General features: G+C 33.8%; 1 protein-coding gene across 2 annotated transcripts; it reads right to left on the bottom strand.

Annotated features, from left to right (window-relative positions):
* Positions 1-7,123: 7,123 nt before the first annotated feature.
* On the bottom strand, positions 7,124-13,848 carry Aplip1 (JNK-interacting protein Aplip1). 2 transcript variants are annotated; one of them, XM_073074528.1, is made up of 8 exons: positions 13,667-13,848; positions 13,268-13,503; positions 11,311-11,439; positions 10,896-11,096; positions 10,477-10,594; positions 10,226-10,388; positions 9,506-9,687; positions 7,124-9,408 (listed from the first exon to the last, which is right to left on the bottom strand). In XM_073074528.1, the coding sequence occupies exons 1-8, from the start codon at positions 13,747-13,749 to the stop codon at positions 9,336-9,338; spliced, it is 1,185 nt and encodes a 394-aa protein (XP_072930629.1). In that variant the 5' UTR covers positions 13,750-13,848; the 3' UTR covers positions 7,124-9,335. The 2 variants fall into 2 exon arrangements, with proteins under 2 accessions (XP_072930629.1, XP_072930628.1); XM_073074527.1 differs by having other exon boundaries at positions 11,311-11,565; positions 13,667-13,847.
* Between the last annotated feature and the right edge of the window lie 8,980 nt (positions 13,849-22,828).

Genomic DNA, 22,828 nt, shown 5'->3' with positions numbered 1-22,828 from the left:
ATAACTATTCAATATCGTTACTAAACACGTAAATCGACATTATCAAACGCTCCTTGAACATCTAGAAAAACAATGACAGTGAAAGAGTTATTTAACATGGCAGATTTAATATCGCTTGTATATTTTAAGAGACTATCAACACTACTTCTGCCTCTACGAAATCCATATTGCTGTGGAGGTAAAATATTTAGAGATTCAGCATAAAAGTCTAATCTATTTTTAATCATGTTTTCAAATATTTTGCACAAACTCGAAGATAAAGATATAGGTCTATAAGATTCTGCAGAATTGACATCTTTGTCGGGTTTTAATATTGGTATTACCATGACAGTATGACATGTACCATGACACTACATTTCCACGATTGAGGAATTTCATTAAGTTCCCATAACTTATTAAAAATACTAAGCAACATTAGTTTACAGTCAATATGCATTTTTTATCAATATATAAGGTATGTCATCAAGTCCAAGAGTTGTATCTTTTCTACTATTCAAGGATAATTGAAATTCAGAAAAATGTAAATAAATGGTTTAATCAAATGTGTGTTTAAGTCATTAAAGTTAAAATACTGTTTCCAGATATTCATATCATCATTGTTTACTATATTCGTATTATCAGTTATTTTATGCAAAAAATCATTAACCAATCATTTAGCAATCATCCTCAGTCTTATTAGTACTAAAGTTAACTCTACTAAATTTTCTTATGAATTTCCATATTCTGCCAATATGGGTCAATCGATTAAAGCTAGAACATAAATTAATCCAACGAATCTTTTTTTGTTCTTTAATTGTAAGTTTCTTTTCCGCGTCAATTTTTTTATATATTATATAATTTTCTAATGTAGGATAATGTCTATAAATATACAGTGCTAATTTACTACTATTTACAGCGTCAGAACAGGTTTCATTCCAGTATATGTTTTTTTTTATTTACATTGAACTGTTTTATTGGTACAAATTCAAGTTTCAAACTGTTAGTAAATTCACAACATTGTTGATATGCTAATAACGGATTTTCATTAATCTCAATAAGATTTAAAGACTTCAAAGATTTTTCAGAATAGGAATCCCAGTTAACATTTTTATATATAAATCTTTCAGGTCGATCAATATATTCGTAAATTTCGGGTGAAATATGCAATTCCACTAGTGTTAGATAATGATAACTACCTAATGGATCTTCGGTTATAACTGACCATTGGCATAATGAAGCTAAAATAGGTGAAGCAAATGCTACATCAATTGCTGATGGATTTTGATTAGGTCGGTTAACTGTAGTCATTATGCCTGTGCTTAATATACAAAGATTCATTTCATCTAACATATCATATATTCTTAAGCCCCTTGGCTTATTATTTTGGCAGCCAAAGGCCACATGGTGAGCGTTTAAGTCACCTAAAATTAAAATTGGTGATGGAAGTGCTAAAATTACAATTTTTTTTAATATTTATAGGAAATGAACCTTTTCTAGGTGGACAATAACAACCTAAGATACTAAGAATACCAGAATATTTCGTATGAACCGTTATTGCTATTGTTTGCACTTTATCACAAGTCTGAGTTAATACATGAGAACATTTAATTGAATTTTTACATAATATTGCAACACCACCGTGTGCAGTGTCGCTGTCAGAACGGAATATTTTATAACCTCTAATTTTTATGATGTCAACAGATTTCAACCAAGTTTCATTTAAAATTAATACATCTATATTATGATCATGTAAAAATTGGGTTACTAGAGGTAATTTGGGTTTTAAACTTTGTATGTTATGTTGGGCTATTTTTAAAAAGGAAGGATTCGAGCAATCCATTATAATTTAATGTTTTTAATAAGGAGTTCCTTAATAGTAGAACTATTTATTGGTAAGGTGTTTTCCTTACTTAAAAGTGTTGTGAGAGTCATAACTAAACTGGATAATATCTGGGTGTTGTTGACAATTTCACCAATTAGAGTTTTATTGTCTTTTTTAGGTAAAGTAGTTGACGAAACTACTGCATAGGATTTATTAAGAGCGGGGAAATTATTATTAATGCTTAATTTATTTACAATTTTTGCTTTATTTTCAATAATTTTCTGCTGTTTTACAGGGCAGTCTCGTGACACTGCTATGTGATTGCCCTTGCAATTAATGCATAATGGATTGTCCGAGTTTGTATATTCTTTATAATAATGAGCCTGCGAACAGATTGAGCACACTACATTATGTTTACAATATTTTGTAGTATGTCCAAATGCCATAAATTTATAACACTGAACTATAGGTCTAATATATGGTTCAACTCTACGTTGACATAAGTCGAAGTTAACATGATCTGGAAGTACGTTGCTTGCAAATGTAACAGAAATAGTAGTTAAGGGTATAAGCCCCTCGTGTGTCTTTTTCATAAAACATCGCACAGCTAAAATGTCTTGCCTAGACGAAAGTTTATCAAACAACACTTTATTGCTTAGGTCTGTTGGTACAAATTTTATTACTCCAATAGATTCGTATGTAGATGCTGCTATAAAAGCGTTTAGTTCATTAACATAACAAATGAAGAATCACGAAGCAGAGCATTAGCACTTTTGGCACTATCAAAAATAACTGCATATTTCTGAGCATTCACACGTTTCTTTAACACCTTTAATAGATCTGCTAAATATATTGTTCAAATATATTGCGCTTTTGTTGCCGAATTTTACATCGTCCTTTGTGCTTTGTATGTAAACTGGAAATATATTACCTGTAGAATTTTCTGGGTAACTCCATACATATTTTTGTTTTAAAAAAGGTGTGTACATTACATGGTCCTCAGTATCAGAGTTGTCAAGTAACTCTGGTAAACTTGGTGGGCATGCAACACTTGTCTTCCTTTTTGGTGGTGGCGCCTTTACAGGAGATGCCAGCGATACCTTAATGTTTTTCCTAATTTGAATTCCGCCACTGTCGGAACTCATTCTTACTAATGAAATAGATACATATACCGTCTAAAATAACAGAAAAGTTATTATTATTCAAGAGACTAATTAAAATTGAACTTCCCGCCTTTTTTCGAACTGAACTGAAACAGAGTACAGATTACAGACCGTTAATCAATTTATCGATTTAATTCTAAGTACGTTTCGTTCAATGTTCCTTTTTATGGCTTTGGCGTATGGACACTCTGCCAATGACATATAAAAACGGGGAAACGAGGATTAGAAAAATAAAAAAAAAACGGATGAAATTTGGAAAAGGAAGGATCAGTACAGTAGGTTGAACATAAATTTACATACTGATAAAGATATAATAATTAAAGATAGGTATATAAATATTATGAATGCGTTCGGAAAATTACGGAGTATCTTCTCGTCCAAAATTCCTCAGTGCCTGAAGTCGAAATTATTCGAGCAATGTGTGTTGCCAGTGATGACCTACGGCGCCGAAACGTGGTCCTTTACTGTAGGCCTAGTTCGAAAGCTCCAGAGTCGCTCAGCGTGCTATGGAGAGAGCTATGCTTGGTATTTCGCTACGAGACATGATTCGCAATGATGCAATCCGTAGACGAACTAAGCTTACCGACATAGCTCTCAAAATTAGCAGGCTGAAGTGGCAATGGGCCGGCCACATCGCTCGGAGGACCGATAACTGGTGGGGAAGGAAGGTCCTCGAGTGGCGACCACGCGTAGGTAAAAGGAGTACAGGCCGCCCCCCAACCAGGTGGACCGACTACCTGAAGAAGACCGCGGGAAACCGCTGGCTTCAAAGGGCACGGGACCGGTTGGAGTGGCGCCAATTAGGGGAGAACTATGTCCAGCAGTCCTCAAAAGGCTGATGGATGGATGGATGGATGGATATAAATATTAAATTTTAATATCATTTTTTATAATAAATAATGCCAAGATTTTATATATATCAGGATCAAGGGAAGACAATAAATATGGTATACATAGTGGAACGTTCAATGTTATAGACCAGGATAGATAATAAAAAAAAATTGGTAGAAAGAAACCTATTGGAAAAGGAAGAGAATATAACAAAAATAAAGGGAAAAATAAAGTCCTATGGAAAAAAATGAAATGGCTAAGTTGGAGATAATAAAAAGATCTACAATTCTTGTATTTATACTTTTTTCACATAAGCTCAAAATTTATGTGAGAAATTGAAATAATCAAGATTTTAGTTTTTTTTTTTCGTTTGGTGAGAACCTTTTTATGTACTAAAACACACTGTAATTTTATGGGTTTGAAAAATTCATTTTTTTTTACCTTATGTTGGTTTAATAACCAAAAAAACACTCTTATTTTCAATCGAGACGCACATTCACGCGTTAAAATATCTGATTTTGTAAATAAAAGTCAGTCGGCTTTTTATCAAATCAGGATTGGGTAAAAAAATACGTTACTTTGGGAAATGTTCTCAGAAAAGACAAAAAACGACAATACCAAATCAAATGCCAGCACAGTTTATCATGAGTGTATCATTACATTTGTGCAATAATCTAAATTATTATTTTTTGATCTTGTACCATGTATGTTGTATTTGATTTTAATTGTTTAAAAAATAAGTAGGTAATGTTCTCTCTTCTCATATCCACTTAACTTCCTGAGGACGAAGCACATAAATTTCACCGTTCATAGACAGATTATGGCATTATGAGCTCTAGTATGTTCTAGAAGTACGGAAAAACGAAGAAAAATTCTGTAGTTAATAATTTAATTGTAAAATACAAATTAAAAGGCGTAAATTAGAAAAAAATAAAAGTTATCAGTAATATAAATTGAATGTCGTACTATGATCCGAAGCTAAGCTAACAAGTAAAGTTGTATTAGTATGTAAGACATACAACTTCATTTGAGCTTCGATCAAAGTCTTTATTGCTAAGCTTTATTGCTAGTTTGACTAAATAAAATCATCAGTTTAATGGTCCAACATACGTGGCAAAACAATTCCTAATCATAATTAAATAAAAAAAAAACATTTTTTGCTTGTACTGCGAAAAAAGTAGCTAGTACGGTTTCTACGGCCGTTATTCGGGTACCGTTGCAGATTTTTTTCTTATCTTCTTTCTCGTTTGTTGTAATATCATTGGAGCATTTATGTTCATTTTAAAATTTGTTAAGTTTAAGTCTAATTTGTTTAGTTTAAACTCCTGCGTCGGTAATAAATTTCCTTCGATCAATGGATGCATGTCAAATTTGCTCTCCTTTAAATGAGGATTATGTAAAATAAGAACTTTCTTCTTAGTTTAACTGTTCGGAATAGGTGTAACACGTTTGGCGACATTAGTATTAGGTTAGAAAATAGAAATATTATTACCCATTTTCGAGTAAGAAATCTTGAGAAACACAAGGTGAAAATTTGGTCCGCAAAATCAACTATGCTTTGCTTACAGTCTTTTATGATTTCTAGTATGACTTATTGTATAAATCTTTCAATAATTTCAATATGAACCAAATGTAATTTCACTCTATGTTTATTGCAGACAGATTTTTTACGGAATTTATCGTTAACCACCAAAGATACTTTGTATCTTCATTGGACAGAAAATAATAGTAAGGGAGACATAGATTAGTAAAGATTACTCACTCCTAACAAGAAAATGTACCCAGTTTTGAGAATTGAAATAGTTGCGTAAAAACTTTTGCCAAGTCTCCGTGCTAAAATGTCCCTAAAATATTTAAAATAATTATTTATTTATTATGTAAATTGTACATTGTAATTGTAAATTCCGCAGTATTAGTTATTTATTCGTAAATTTTCTCTAAAAATGTTTTTATTTGTCAAGAATTAAAAAAAAGAACTTACTATATCAGCCGTTTGTGGCTTCATTCAATTTCAAGGCGGCGAAGTATCTTTACTAATCTATGAAGGGAGAAGAGAAGAGATCAAAATTATATAAAGTTCCCTCATTTTATGATACAAAACTAATGGAATACTGTGTGTTTTATGCCTTTTTGATCATTTATCCAATTCTTCAGTGAAATCTGACAAACCTCCATTAAATAGTGAGACTTGAATTTTATTTGAAAAATCTGGAATGACTTAATCAGTCCCAAAATATGTGCGATGGTTGTAATCGTTCTAGAAACTTTTAAGAGAACTTCTAGAATTATCTAGAAAGTACTGACAAAATTTGTAGTGATCTAGAAACTTCTAAAATTATTTAGAATGTTTCAAAATGAGTGCAACTGCTAAGACATTCTGGAATGATCTTGAAAGTTCAATAATGTGTGCGATGGTTCTAATCAATCTAGAATGTTTTAGAGAGCTTCTAGAACGACCTAGAAAATTCTAAAATGTGTGCAACTGATAAAATCGATTCGATATGGTCCAGAAAGTTCTAAAAAATTCTGGAATGATCTAGAAAGTTCCAAAATATATGTAAATGTTACAATTGATCTCGAATATTTTAAAGGCTTCATGAACTATGTCTAGAACAGGGGGCGGCAACCTGCGGCTACATGCGGCTCTTTCGATGTGAAGCTGAGGCTTCATAGTTCCATGCGCAAATATGATTTAATTTATTAGAAAAAAATACAAATTTGTACGTTCAAGTTACATTGTTTAGTAAAGTTTAAATTTTATATTTGAATAACCATGCAAAGCCATGGCTTAGTTGATCATTGAAATTGTATGCTCAATTGTTTGTTTTTGAAGTACAAGTTAGTGATATTAGAAAATGTTAAATCGTTTTAATTTCTTACTTAAATAAAAAATGTTTATTTAACAATTCCATGTTCAAGTATGCAAGTACTATTTATTGTTGGCGAGAAATAATTTTGTGGATCTTTAAAAATTTTGCTATTTTGTAAATTGTAATTATTGAACTTAATTTTTGACGATATTAAAGTAATAAAACAATACTAAAATAAATATTTTATATTTTTTTAATAAAACCGTTTAGTGGTATTAAAAATGTTTTTAATTACCAACACCCTTAAAAACTGCCTTTGTTTAAGCGTTCGTAGGAAACTTTATACTTGAGTTAGAGGCGTGGTTCTTTTAGTGTTTAAAAGCTACGTCTAAAGTCTTTAACAATTTAATGAAAGGAAAAAGAGATAGATGTCGCTAGGTCAGCTTTGTTAATTTGTTGTTAATTTTATTTTTATCACTTATAAAGTAGGTATAGGGTGTAAAATAAAACGCAATAAAATCAGTCCAACTTAATGATACAGTATCTATATTATGTTACGTAATCTATATAATTCTTACTCGTTACATTCCATTAATACGCTATTACAGTAGGAAAAATAAATATTTTTTTTTCATTAGTCGTTTGAGTCACAGCTCGAATCAGCTTTGTTGAGATTTTTTTTTTCGAAATACGCATTAGATTTTCATAGATATATTTACAAGATATTGAGGTACCTAGACTATTCATCATGTTTTCACTGCGGTAAACATTTTACATTACGTAGCGAACTTAATGTCCTAACTTTTAGGTTCACCTTTACTAATTCCTAATTAATGGGGTTTTAATACCGAATAGTCTATGGAATTCGGTATTATTTAAACTAATTAAAAATAATTATTATGAGCTTCACGATTCTATGTTATACAGGACTATAGGTAGTTTTTCTGTGTGGCAGCCAAAGTTCTAGTTGCTGAATACTCAACAATAAAATGCTTTTTTTACCAAGAATAATACGTCACTGAAGTTTTCGCTAGAAAGAAAAATAATAAAGTTAGATAAATAGACACTACTTTTGTCATCGCCAGTAGGCATAACATAGTAGTGCTTCATTTTAATTTGTAAATGTAAATTATTATTTTTTGACCTCAATGTTTATCGCAGCGGAATCACGATTTCTGCAAATATCTTAAGTACCTATATACAAACTTTGAAATATAACTTAATAATTACATTTTAATTAGTTGCTAATGAGTATATCGTATAATACGCAAAAATAATTGCAAATGAGTATCTATATAGGTACTGCTTTAAAGGTGCCTAAATATAGTGATAAGTATCAAATTTACTTATATAGTGTTTTTATACGAGTAGGTCTGATCGAAATATCAAAAATGGTTACAAGGTTACAAAGACCTTATAACAAATTTAATGATAAGCATAAGGATATTGAATTATATTATAAAACTAAGTATATTTCATTTTAATACTTAATCTACCTAAGATACGAGGCTATTTATTGCTTTTGAGGTGAAGTTTTGAAATTTTATTCTTTATTAATAAATAACCAGATCTTAGGAATAATAATTAAGTGAATTACCTTGTCCTTCGTCGGCACATTCAAATAAAGGACTTAGAAAATTTAAGCCTGAAATATATTGTTACATATCACATATCCGATGCCCCCTAAAATATCTTATAACCACCTCTAGACTAGAAAACATTATTGGAATTATTCGTAATAAGTTGATAAATTTTCTTCATAAAAACGATCGGTCGTATTACACTATTAATACGGTACAATTTGATTATTACCGCTATGATAATTAAGAATATTGTATGATCTCACTATGATCTCACTATTAGATACTCTTGGTCGGAAAGTACCTTCGCATAATAATCATGTGGTATGTGTATCTACTTATTTCGACACACTATTTTAATACTTTAATTTAAACACATTGCAAGCAAGCACGGCGCATTGCTAGACTTATGAAACTATTATTTTTTCTTTGTATAATCTGACCATAATAGATATTTAGATAATTAAGTCTAATTGTAAATTAGAAAATTTCGTGTGTAGAGGTACCTATTATAGTAGGTAAAAATTATTTACGTGTCATCATGTCGCGACAATGGCTGTTAAGATTCAGTTATAGTCATTACACAGCCACTTATCGTTACCATACAATTTGAGCGAATGGGTAGATAGATAATTACTATAAATTAGAAGGCGACTGCGGAGGTGATTCTTAATGTACTCATCATTATTATAGCTAAGCTTTAGGCTCTTTGACCTTTCATAACCAATCTATACAAACATTCTACATCTATTGAATAGTTAAGTTATAAAAGTCCTGTCTTACTAATATTTTTCTTTTGATAATTATATTAATAGCGATAGTTATTAAGTTACGAGTAATGTAGATATATTATTATTATTAAATAACACTTACTTATGTGCGTCTGCTACCAGAGTAAATTTATGCAAATACCTATTGATTGTACCCGAGTGATCCAAACATCAATTGAACATTTAGTAAAGTGGTAAAATTTAACACTTAATTAAATCTGAATCAGTAGCGTGTATCTCAAACGAAAATTTTAAATTTTTTATAAACATCGAATTCTATAAACAATGCAGTAATATACAGTCGATTTGATCGCTAAGAGTCTGTGAAAATCACAAATTGAAAGCTTATGTATTTTTATGAATAATTAATAATACTTCATTCACTCTATGTAGATATCTTCGATTGGGTACGCCGTCTCTATAAACTTTTGGTAGAATCTCTGGAAAGCCCTCCTGGAACATAAAAAAAACATGGTTAAATTTTCGTGCATGCATAGGTACATATTATAATACATTACTTATGTAACTAAAGTAGAATTAATCATTTTACCCAACAGCTTCAGCGACTGGTCTCGTGGACTCCTGTCCTCGGAACACATGGCATGCGAAGCGCTGCAGTGTCGGGTGCTTCGTAATGAATCCTAAGTAGCGATGGTCACGAGGGTGGAACGCGCAGAAGGACACGTTTTTCAGCGAGTAGAAGTAGTCAATGCAGGGACCGCTGCGATTTCTCTGTTCGTAGAAAAGATACATTTTATTTACAAATTATCAAAATGTATTTATTGGCATTATACATACAAATCTTAAAATAATAAAGCAGTGACATTTGTTTTCGCTTAAACAGTAATTTTTACATAGAGATTCATTAAAGCAACATCAAGAGATTTCCCATTAACTCTTGCCAGGTACTCTTGCCCCAAAGTATACCTACCTAGGTAAACTTTATTATCTCAAAATGCATTATAACATTTGAACGGTCTACCTATTACCATTCAATAGATAAAGCTAAAAACGCCGAAAATAGCCGTTGCTTGCATGGGGACCCCTATTTACTTTCATTTATATTTTTAGTATTTTTTGATATAGCGGCCACTATTAAAGATAGTTGCATACTTTGCAAAATATTCAAGTGTCTTTCTATAACGGTTTAAAGGGATAGAGGGAAACTTTGGGTAACGAACTCTAAAAACGCTATGCAAACCACAATATAGATATACAAAATTAAGTCCTTATGAAAGTTTGTTGTTGTTTACCTATTAGTCGTACTTACATCAGGTTTAGACCGGTCAACCATACGAAGCCCTTGATCAGATACTTCTAGTATGCAAGGCTGTGCCCCTGGCTCTCCAGTGCTCTCCCCAACAATCTTCTTCACGGCTTGACATACCACTCCAGTGCCTTTGTGTGCTAGTGTTTCTACTGATCCCATGTACCTTTAAATATTTCATGTATATTAAATATTAGTAATAATAAATTTTCATGATTTGTATAAATAATTATAGTATTATGGAAATGCCTTACCCTAATAAGTATCGCTCCCGTTTGACTTTGGCATTAGCTGGATCGAAATCATTATAATCCATATCCACAGCATACGCTGATGGAAATATCCCTTGTTGGCCTGTTCTCAGATTAACACCTGTAAATAATAATAATCACGTCAAACTGATTAAAAAAATGAAGAATGTCATTATCATTCTAAGTCCACAAATAAAGCTGTATAATTTAATTACATAAACATTAATAAACGTGTAAGCTTTTATCATATGTTTTGTTCCAACTGACACTCTTAGGAACATAAATTGACAAGTTTTTTAACAGTATTATTCTGCTATTGTGTAGGTATCCGCCTGTATTATTAAATAACTATCATAAAATTTACTTTTTTACGAGCACTATTACTTAATCTTCTGACAATATTAAATAATCCAAATTTTTACCTTCGCACCACAAATCCTCCGCCTCCTTTTGTACGTAAATGGGATCGCCTATTTCCACTTCGATCTCATCGTGGTGTCTCGGATTGAATTTGTGCAGTCCCCTGTGAGTGGCTTCCAACATTTCGAGCTGGCTGTGTGGAACTGTGGTCATGTTACCCGCGAAGTTAATACCGCTGATACTGCAGCTTGATGAAGGCGAAACTGAAAAAAAAAAAAACAATACTTTTTTCAATACCGATACAGGCAGCTATACTTTTTTGCTATAATTATGTTCTATCACTTTATACTAATATTTTTTATTGAATTTGAAGATGATCTTCAAAAAGAGTAGGATCTACGATGGTTGAAAATTGAAATGTGCAGTATGAAGAAAACTGTGTGATAGTAGTAGTACCTAATAATGAACCATTATTACCGTTTTGTTGTAATGGTGTCGGAGATAAACTCTTAGGCCCGGTGTCGATAGGCGAGTGCGCAGTACTGTGACCGCTGTCGACATCGCCCAAGCTGTGCAGTCGCTCGGAGTCAGGACTGGAATCTTCATCTAGAAGGTACCCGCACTTCAGAACTAGGAGAGGCCGACTATGACATCCTGGTCTTATAAGGAGACCAGTTAAAGCCCCTAACTCGTCTGCCAGAGATGCTGGCTGATTGCATGCTACGATATTCGCTGAAAATAGGGGAGTTGACAGTCAGAAATATTTTGGAAGCTCCAATTTAAGCCAATTAAAGGGATGCTGCTAAATGTGCCATAATAATCAAAGCCAATCTGAGTTCTATGGGTTAAATACCTACTGGTCTTGAATAATAACTTGGCGGCAAAAGTGGCTGTGAGTAATAAAAGAAAAACTAGGAAATACAACTAAGCATTTTTGACGAAGCATATTCTGTGAAATACAGTGTATTTGTAATATAATAGCTAACAAGAACAGTGTAATTATACATTTACACTGTCTTTAAAAATAAAAGCGTAGCTTAGCTGTAATTGAAGAAGTGAACATATGAAACAAGTTTAGTACGTAGTTAGAATTAGAGGTGTTAGTATGATATGATATTTTATTCCAAAAATACAGGTACATTTTATTATAACTTTAAAGGATGGTGAATACCATTCTCGTGTACGATTATCACATTCATTACCCTAGAAAATTATTATGATCCAGAATTCGCCAAATGAATATTAATTGCATATTTATACGTTATAGCCATTAATACTTTGAGTGGGTGTATTTGTCTTCTAAGCGCGAAAAAAAAAAAACAAAAAATAGCAATAACTTTTTTATATTTTTTCATAATTACCTAGTTAAAAATTGACTATATTATATAGAAAAATCAATTACGTACGGACGTAATTGATTTTTAAACAAAGTACGGACTTTATAGTGCGTATGAGTGAGTACAAATGGAATAAAGGGGAATAGAAGATAGTAAACAATTCCCCCGTATTACCTGTTCCTGTAAAATACAAATAGCAAGTGCGCGTGCAGTGTTGCCTTTCTATTCAAGAGATAAATGAGTATCAGTTATACTGAGAATAGTAAGTTAAGCATTTGTAAATATACGCTGAGAGGAAGTATACCGACGTTATAACTAATCGTTAGAAGGTAAAAGTTTCTTGACTACATTGTATAGAAATTAGTGCTTTGTTTTCTATAATTTCAGGCAAATAGTGTGTCAAAGAAAATTTGTCACATTTAAAATAAGTATTCCCAGTTGAAAATCGATGAACGTAAAAATTTATAGGTTAAGATATATTTGAATCAAATCTTATTGTAAATTTTCGAAGTATGCTACAATATAAAATATATAGTTTATCTGAAGATGTTCACATAAGTTGTAGGTAACTGTAGGTATTTTTAAAACCGATCTGTTAAAGTTAGCTGAGATTTCCGTTTCATCTCATATCAACGAAATTTAATGAAACATTCGAATTTGGATGTGTACCTGTAACCTTTCCAAATATTAGAACTAAGTAAGTCTGAAAAGACATGTTTCACATATTGGCTATATGTAAAACATGGCTTTTATGGTATGGTATGGTAGGTTTAAATACAAGTGAGTAAATTTGATTAAATCCTAATACTATTTATTGACTTGTGTTAAGTAAATATACCTAAGGGTATACTTTAAAGGCTTATTTTCCAATCATTTAGGTGTTTAACGCGCAGCATCATTCGAAATGTCGATGAGAGGAACCAAATTTAGAACACATTCGTTAAATCGGACGGTCGCTACAGCGCTGTTGCAAAATAGGAATACAAATAGGCATCGCTAGCTTATGTGACCTTTAATATTGAACTCTGACACAAACAAGAATAGAAAGACAACATTGTTATACACATATGCGATTATATTATCACAAAATTACTTACGTTTTCGGTTTTTTGGAATGTCTGGAAGTTTCCGTCTTCGTCTTTCGCCATTATTAAATGATTGGTGGCGGGGACTCCGTTGAGTGTCTGCCCCTTCATTTTGAGGCATATTAACAACCTCTGCCGGCGTCGTATTTAGCGGTTCGGTTTCTTCCACGCACACTCTGTCCTCTTCTGGCGAGCCTCCACTCTTTGATGAGGGGGAATCATCTTCCAAACCCACATTTGGCACTAACCTTTTAGTAACAAGAAGAGAATTGAAGGTTGTTCCTTTAAGATTATGAATTCACTGCACGAGGTAAAGACTAAACGTGACAAATTACAGGCAGACTGGTAAAGTTTAACTTGGTGGTAGGAGTCCATGTACCTTACAAAAAATAGCCAGAAAAGATTACTTACGAGTAAAACGGTGTTGGGGCTTTTATATGTTGAGGTAATCTGTCGAAAACACGGCGAAATTCTTCAAATTCGCTGTCGGCCATGTCGCTATTACACCTGATTGTTGAGTACAATTTGTCGCATGCGCGAATTTCTCGGTTGCAATATCGATCTTGGCTCTACGGTTTTAACAATTCGTCCTCACAGTACGCATGAGCCGACGCGATGCGCGCGCAATTTTCATCCCCCTCGCGCAAGCGCGCGTCGTACTAGCAACCCTATAAAAACCATGAATTCAATCATTCCTGTCACGTCATAAATTCAATGAATCAGCGGGAAACCCTTAAAACTTATTCAAACACTCTGCAGATTAAATTAATGTTCACGTATATAAAGTATACGTAGCAATTATTACATTATGATACAATTATTACATTATGATTGGTTAAATATACATATAGGTACATTTAATTTATTGCTACTTTTAACGAATTAGCGATTTCGTGCACATTACTTTAGTAACATAATCTTTGGGTTCAGTAATTATTCTTACAGAAACCGCTTTAAGTTGATGTGGTTAAAATAACATAATTCGTTAAAATAACATTCCTTGCAAATAGACGTGCTATATTATTTTTTATTACACAAAGGCACTAATATAGTATGTAGTTTAGAAAATGGCAGTTACTTAGAAATTCAAACTTTAATTCGTATTAGGTATTAATTCTAAGGAGTGATAACCTAATGGTTGAGAAAATCGACCTCTTGATCGAGGGGACCGAGGTTCAAATCCCAGGCACCCACCTCTGATTTTTCAAAGTTATGTGCGTAATAGAAAATAATTATCACTTGCTTAAACGGTGAAAGAAAACATCGTGAGGAAACATGCATACCGGTGAGACCTTTAAAAAAAGTTTTCAAAGGTATGTGAAGTCCACCAATACGCACTTGGCCAGCGCGGTGGACTAAGGCCTTAACCATTTTGAGCGGAGACCCGTGCCCAGCAGTGGGACAGTAATGGGTTGATCTTGAAGGTATGAATTTGTACCTATGTACTTTGTAGGTTATATTTACTCGTATATCGTTATCTATGTACTCAATACAATTACCTACCTACAATCAAGACAACTTGATATATAACATAGCTGTAACCAGAAACTAAAAAAACTCATAGATTTTACGAGTTTTCTGCAAGAAGTGAACAAAGAGAAAATTACAAATTCTTATGAAAGAGTTATACGTGAACGTAAATACAAATAGGCCTGTTCGCCAATTTTTTTTTATCAATGTACATCGAGAAATAAGAACAGTTTATCTCGGGTACGTCGCTATACTCTAAATATACTGAAAAGGAAAATCCTACGTATTCAAAAATTGAAATCGTTAGACCTCTTTCTTTATGGTTAGGATGAGCAAATAAGTTTATAAGGAAAAATAAAGAGAAACCACGTAGTTTTTGATGATATGTTGTCTTCTTAACCGCCTTCAAGAAAAGGTAGATATTTTCAATTTGTCATATAATCGATTTTTATAAATGCAAAGACTGCTAGATTCTCGTAAATATTCTCACTGCACGTCTGCCTAACTTTTAGCCCTAATTATACAGTCTCGAAAAATGCTAGAAGGGGTGATCTTGGATTTATAACAAAACAAAGTCTTTCAATAATGTTATTGTGATGAAAGTGTGATAACAAAGTAAGCATCATAGTATCACAATGTTTTAAAGGAATACGATACGAAGGTACTCGTGTTTAAATTGTAATTATATTGCTTGCAGCTTGCGTTTACTTTATTGATTTTATTGTTGTCCTTAAGTTCATAGACTTACAACAATACATTATAAAAGAGTTACCCATATTGCTTTTCTCACGCTTTCCATGAAACTTTAATGAAAATAAGCGACAGTAGATTTTGAATACACATAACTTGAAACATAAGTGGTGGTATTATGGAGTTTGTATTCTGAATTGTCTCGTGAATGAATGTGACATACATAGTATAAAATGTCATTGGAATGTAAGTAATCGGCACTACGAGTATCGGAGGTACGCTGTGTGCACCGGCTCTAAAGATTGGGTTATATATCGCTACAATAATTACCCGATTATTAAATAATTTGTGACAGGCAACTCCACTAAGCTATTAAGCTAAAAACTCTTAAATAATTTCCTGCAAGTATTAAAGTAAATACCAAAGTAGATAAGTTATCTAGCAACTTTATTAAGGGAAAATGTTAAAATACAATGTGGTAAAATTCTTATTACAAGGTAGAGCTACCTTGTTATACCTTAGTTATACCTTCGCATATATTCGCATATAGTAAGGTTAGGTACACTTAGATGAGTAAAATACATAAATATGTCACTCCTAACAAGAAAGTATAAACAGTTTTGAGAATAGAAGTTGTTGTGTAAATAAACTTTTGCCACGTCTCCGTGCTAAAATATTCCTATAATGTTTAAAATATATTAATATTTTTTTTTATTGCGTAAATTACGTAGTATTAGTTATTTGTACGTACATTTTCTCTAAAAATATTGTTTATTTGTCAAGAATTCAAAACAAATCAGCCTTTTGTAGCTTCATCCAATTTCATAGCGGCAAAGTACGTTAATTTTAGTATATAAATATTTTTACATACATGGTAGAGATGCAAGTTTTTATGGCTGATAAATGGATTATTTTCATGTATTAATATAGGTGTAATTTTTCTGAAAACTTATTTTATTATTCTGAAAGCCTTTTTAAAGTATCTTTTTCTTTCTCAGTATGCCACTTAACTACTTCTATTCATAATTTCAGTTGTACTTGTATTTATTAATATTTTCGTGATAAACTGCAAAATCTACTTTTTGTTCCTATTAGTGATCGAAGACTTTTTAGCTAAAAATCCTTATTAGTATTTAATAGAAAAAATATTTAAAAATGTGCAGATTTTATAAAAGACCAGTATCACTCGCAGGTTTATCAGTTCAGTCATAAATATATTACTTTGAAATTTACAAAAATATGAAACGACAATTTAATTAGTCTCCACTTAAAAAAAATATCAATTTATACAATGAGTAACACCGCGATACTGGATTTGGCAAAATAAATTGGATCGATTGTCAACTTCACACATACGCTTACATTTTTTCGCTAGACTAATTTCAACACGGTAGGTATATAAAAGTCAAACTTGAAAAAATACTGAAATATATGATCAGTATTATGTAAGATCTAGATCTCGTTAATGTAATAGGAGCCTAATGACTGATAGTGACATAAATATTTTATACTAAGAAGAGTAGTTAGTTCTTTTACTCATCCTTGCAAGGCCGGCTAGCGCACGACCCGAGAGTAGTGTCAACACACTAAGCTCTACGGAAACCACTCTACGTCCACTTGGATACTGTATTACCTCCTAATGTTATAGTAATAGTTACGAACTCCATAACTGTTTGAAGCCCTTTTGTGCTATATTGTTGATACCTAAGTAGCTGTGCCTAAGACGACTAGATTCTACAAGTAACCTTTTGTTAGAAAGGTATAATATACTTATACTTTAAACTTTAAAGTATGTATACTCTAAAAACGTTTACCTATTACATTTTAAACAATTATGGCGACTGCATGGTGCAGCTTTAACCATACAGGTTTGCCATACAGAGGGTTAAACTTAGTGTATTTTTTGGGTAACAATCGTTAATAATTAATAAACTTTTATATATATGAAATATGATACTAAAAGTATCCTTCGAAACTAAAAAATGCGTGTAATGCCATCAAAAACAACTGTCTAGTGACGAGACAGGTGAGGCGATCGGTTTCGACTAGACTCTAGTCGAAACCGATCGCCCTGACTTATACTTTCATTTCAAGTTAGGATTAAATGTATATTTAATTGCTCGGTAGCGTAACTTGCATTAGCGTAGAAACCACGTTTAAAGCATTCGTTACAAGTCCTTGATTGCTCATAAAAAGTTATTACATCTCGAAGAAGAGGTCGATTGAAGGTACCAACGTTTACCAGTATAGTTACAAAAAAGAAATTGTGGTCCGGGACATATTCATTTGGGTTTTTACCATTACGTAAGTTATGCTACTTAAGTTAGTTTGTGCGTTCTTTTATGATCACTAAAGAAGTCAACATTGCTGTTAAGATCCTATGTATTCTCAAATATATTATGAAATTGTTTCTAAATAAAATCAAATGTAGATATCGTTGTCTCTCAATTTGTCGGTGATAGTAAGTATCCTTTATCATAATGAGGACACTGGGTAATTTCTACATACTAATTACAATACAAATACAAACTTAAAGTAAATTGGTAGCTAGAAAAATAAATTCATAACTATTCGATATTTCCTTGAAAATATTTTATTGTACTACAAGTGAATATTTTGTATTACGCCATACCAGCCAACATAGAAAGCCTTTGTTTTATTCCACAAACATTTTAAAGTCTTTTCAGTGCTTACATTATTCAGTTTCTATTGCTACCGCGGCTAACGCTTACGAGAATAGAACTATGGACGGACAGGATAATTCCGTTCACATGCATTTTAGATAGCTATGGTCGATATTATTTGTAGAATAGGAACCGATTATAAATAATATTTAAGTTTAAAGTAATATTAATGATACTAAGGTTCCATGTTATATATTTTGAAATCGATCCCAAATCCCTGCGTCCATTGGACGGAAAGTTTAATACTTAAAAACTTATTAGTAATGCAAAGCTTTATTACAGCATTTGTTTTGATAGTTTAAGTAGTATTTTTTTTGGTACCTGTGGTGTAGTCCGTATAGTGTATAGTACATTCACAATTTGTATAATAAGAGATGGTTTACAACCTGCCTTTTGGATAATAAATGTGAGATTGCAACCCGTTATCAAATTCCGTGACACCATATTTTTATTACATGCAGATTTTAAACTGTTAAGGAAATAGAAGCACAATTACATCAAGTCAAAATCAGCATATATAGTAGCTGTGATTAAGACGTCTTGATTATACAAGTAACCGTTTGTTAAATAGGTATAATATATACCTTAAACTTTAAAGTATGTATACCTACCAAATCAAATCATTTTTTTATAGATGGCATTATATTCAAAATCGTGAAAGTTTACTAATAAATTATTCTAAAACAATAACGAGGTGCTTCCATGCAAAGTTGTAATGGAATTCGGGACCTAACCGGCGACTTATGATTGACTGGTGTTTTAGGCTTAATAGCTTACAGAACTGGTACATCTGGCCGACGCTGATACAAGATGTTTTTATAAGTACGAGTAAGTATCAGCTAACTATAATTCCCGTATTTAAACATTAAACGAAGTCGTGGTTAACACTTAGTTCTTAATATAACAGACGTGAACTTCTCGAACGCAAAGTACAACTAGCACAAGGGGTTCTTAATGAATGAAGTTCCTAACGTCAACTATAATGAAGACAATCTCACTGCGGTTGAAAGTCTCTAAGGAAATTGTATTTAAAGTTTCGCTTACGCCGTAGCAAACCGTCTTTGTTAATTCCACGCCTACACTAGTCTTCACAGTTTATGACGTCAACTGTGTTCTTTGATTCCCGATTATCTGCTATAAGTAGATATGTGAGGTAAATACAGGTATTGCAGTACCTGTATTTACCTCACATATCTACTTAAAACAATCAAGCGACATTGATTAGTTACTGGTACCAGCTACTTCGAAACTACTTGGATAGGTATAGGTAGGTTGTCCCTGTAGTACCGGGACCAGAATAGGGCTACGGTATCCCCTGCTTGTCGTAAGAGGCGACTAAAAGGGGCTTCCGGGGTTGCGGGCGGCAAGAGTGGGAGCTCAAACCGTCCAGCAAGCGACCCCGGGAAGGACAGCGGTTTTGTGTGGTCGCATATCGCTGTAATCACCAGGGGATGTGAGAGGAGCGTAAATTGCTTCCACCAGGGCAGAGCCCGATAGAAGGGCATCGTGTTAGGAGGACTCCGGTTGTGTTCCGTTGGAGATCCCGGAGTTCTCCACCAAACGCTGAGGACGGCCACCGGGGGGGTTTTAGTGCGGTAAAAATCCCACATAACCCGGCGTCACTCCCATGGCGTCGGGTACCTTTTGAAGGTTTCCCCCTCGTTAACAAAAAAAAATAAAGGTATAGGTAGGTACTTGTATAGGTATATTATACAAGTGAATGCCTGATAAATCTAAAATCTGACTGCATATGTATAAAAAAGGCATTTTATTTAAATCAATGCACTGATTTTCCATCCCTATTTTACCATCTTAAAACCGCGACATAGGTTTTCATTATGTCTATACCGAAAGCCAAATAAAAACTTTTATAGCGATTGCTGCAGTGGAATTTGCTAAATTACTTTCTCAATGCCGTTTAAAAGATTCGATACGATGGATATATGACATCTAGTAAGATGTACTTATTACGTTTTTCTTTATTCATTTAATTTATACCATTTACGGAAATGTATGCTGAAATTGCATTAGTATAGAAATCTTATAGGGAAATTACTCTCTAATGAAAGCACTACGTACCTACATTATTATTAGCTATATGTTTCTGAGATAGGTAGGTATATAGGCACGTTTAATAAGTAAACTGTTAATAAAATAACAAAACACGTAAAAAATATTAGTTCCGTCCTTTAATAATGTGAAATTACACTTAAAAGCATCACAAATTATAGACAGCACCAATAATCCGAATGGGCTGTGTAGGCGTGGGATAAACAAATACGATTTCGCCGTGTTTGAAAGAGCTCTTAATGCGATTTCCTCAGAGGCGCACCCAGCCATCTCCTTGATTTCATCGGCTCTGTGTTATTCGCTTTATTCATTATAATACCCCTGTGAGAAAATTAATAAGGTAAAGTGTTATTAAAGCCAAAATTGTCTGCTTTAAATATTTAAATATATTACAAGTCGGTATTTAGTCCACGTTACAGTTTTACTGTATTAAGTCTAAATATTTTTTAAAAATACAGGTCTTCTTGCTACATACACACGAGTAGTGCATGAAGAGAACCAAATTTTTTTCTTTATTTTTTTAACTAAAACCTAAATACGCCAAAAGTCATGAGACACGAGAGTTCATGCATTAAAATCCTAGTATTCATTAGCAACGGAAGGGCCCAACAAAAGTAGCCTCATCCACAGATAAATATTAAACAGTAGAATGTGAAGATGATCATACTTAATTATTGAAAGATCACGCCACTATCATAGGTGGTAGCAGGCTCAAAGCATTTATAAGTAAATATTACAATTCATATCTATTGGAAATTACATAAGTTACTGGAGAATTCTAACGGTGCTACAATTGTACAAAATACATTAACCTATATACTTCGTATTGATTAACATCAACAAGTTGAATTTTACACGTAAATTATTAACGTTTGCAAGTGCGACAGCTTGATTGCTGAGTAGGTATATCATTGGAGCCGTATTGACTCATTTCATTGATTTATTTGCATCGATATGACTTCATTAATTCACAATTGAGGCTGATTTACTACATTCTCGTTTTTTACAATCTTTCGTATGTACTATCTCTAAGCTCATTTGTCCCTTGCAGTGGAGTGGAGTGGAGATGGGATTAGTGTGAAGATTTTTTATATGATTGAAGTAATAAACATGGTGCATACAATTCCCGGGTAGCTGCCTCCCGCCAGCTACCCGGGAAGCGGAAGACAACGAGGCCAGAGAGGGAAAGTGGGAACCCCCGCAATGAACCCCCTCGCAGTGCGGTGTCCAACCATGCGGCGGACAAGGATGGCTTTATTAAGGTGGTGCGTAAGAAGAAAAAGCCTCCTTGTCGTAACCAATGTGGCACAGCACCGACGGGATCTAACCATCTCCTGCGTCCTGCCGTTCCTGTGTCGCACGTGTATGTCTCACGGCTCCACTACAGCACGAAGCCGTCTGACATAGTGGAGTATTTGGCGGTAAAAACCAAGTTCCGATTGGTGGTCGAAAAGTTGGAGGCGCGTAACGCGGTGAACTTTAGTTCATTTGTTGTACGCGTCCCAACTGAGCAATTGTCGACCTTCCTGAAGGAGGAGCTGTGGCCGAAGGGAGTTGTGTTCCGGAAGTTCCGTGGACGGAGAGGACCCCCGGAAGTCACCAGACTCGCGTCTCACGTCGCCGCAAATACGTGATTTAGTTATAAGTATATATTAGTATGTATGTTAGTCTGTAAGGTATATGTAATATGGACCTTGTTGTCCGAAATAAATGAATAAATAAATAAATAAATTCATCTTATGCTAAGTGACCGTTCTACCTGAAGTAGGTCAGCGGTGCGTTGCTAGTTCTGGAGACCCAGATGGTCGCTTCATAATATGTTAGTCAGACGGTTTACGGTAAAGGCCAAAATTTAATTTAATTTTGAAAGTGGTAGTGCCCAATAACAGCAGTGTTAAGGGCTTTGAAGGGAGTGGTGGAAGGAAGACGTAGTTATCCGAGGCGTTGCAATTTAGTCCTCAGGTGAAGCAACACATCTATGGCCAACTATCTACTAACCATCAGAAGGACTGCATGCTCGTTTGCTACTATAATAAGTATGACCTTTTTTTGTCTACGAGGGGGAAACCTTCAAAAAGTACCCGACGCCGTGGGAGCGACGCCGGGTTATGTGGAACTTCTACCGCACTAAAACCCCCCAGGTGGTCGTCCTTGGTGTTTGGTGGAGAACTCCGGGATCTCCAACGGAACACAACCGGAGTCCTCCTAACGCGATGCCCTTCTATCGGGATCTGCCCTGGCGGGAACAATTTATGCTCCTCTCACATCTCCTGGTGATTACAGCGATATGCGACCACACAAACCGTCGTCCTTCCCGGGGTCGTTTGCTGGACGGTTTGAGTTCCCACTCTTGCCGCCCGGAACCCCGGAAGCCCCTTTTAGTCGCCTCTTACGACAGGCAGGGGATACCGTAGCCCTATTCTGGTCCCGGGACTACAGGGACAATAATACGTATAACCTAGGGCTAACTCATACAATGTAAATGTATGTACGTTAGTACTAAGCGTGTCCACTGACACTAAGAAAAATCAGATACAACCCTTATGCTCGCAGCCGTGACGACCACAAAAGGCTGTCCCACACACGACACGCTATCGTTCATGCCTCGTTACGCTGATATCAGCTCCCCATTTAAACTATTGTAACGACTTATCGGGGC

The sequence above is a fragment of the Epargyreus clarus genome, unplaced genomic scaffold (assembly GCF_041222505.1).
Source record: "Epargyreus clarus isolate Ecla_fem2 unplaced genomic scaffold, WU_Ecla_fem_2.2 ptg000007l, whole genome shotgun sequence".
In the NCBI taxonomy this organism is placed as follows: domain Eukaryota; kingdom Metazoa; phylum Arthropoda; class Insecta; order Lepidoptera; family Hesperiidae; genus Epargyreus; species Epargyreus clarus.
This window is presented reverse-complemented; position numbering and strand designations above follow the sequence as displayed.

Excerpts from the sequence above, each read along its gene's own strand:
- Aplip1 (XM_073074527.1), bottom strand. The coding sequence starts at position 13,749 with ATGGCCGACAGCGAATTTGAAGAATTTCGCCGTGTTTTCGACAGATTA. Across the intron at positions 13,504-13,666 it reads GCCCCAACACCGTTTTACTC|GTTAGTGCCAAATGTGGGTT; the intron begins GTAAGTAATCTT and ends TGTTACTAAAAG. Across the intron at positions 10,595-10,895 it reads GGAGGATTTGTGGTGCGAAG|GTGTTAATCTGAGAACAGGC; the intron begins GTAAAAATTTGG and ends TATTATTTACAG.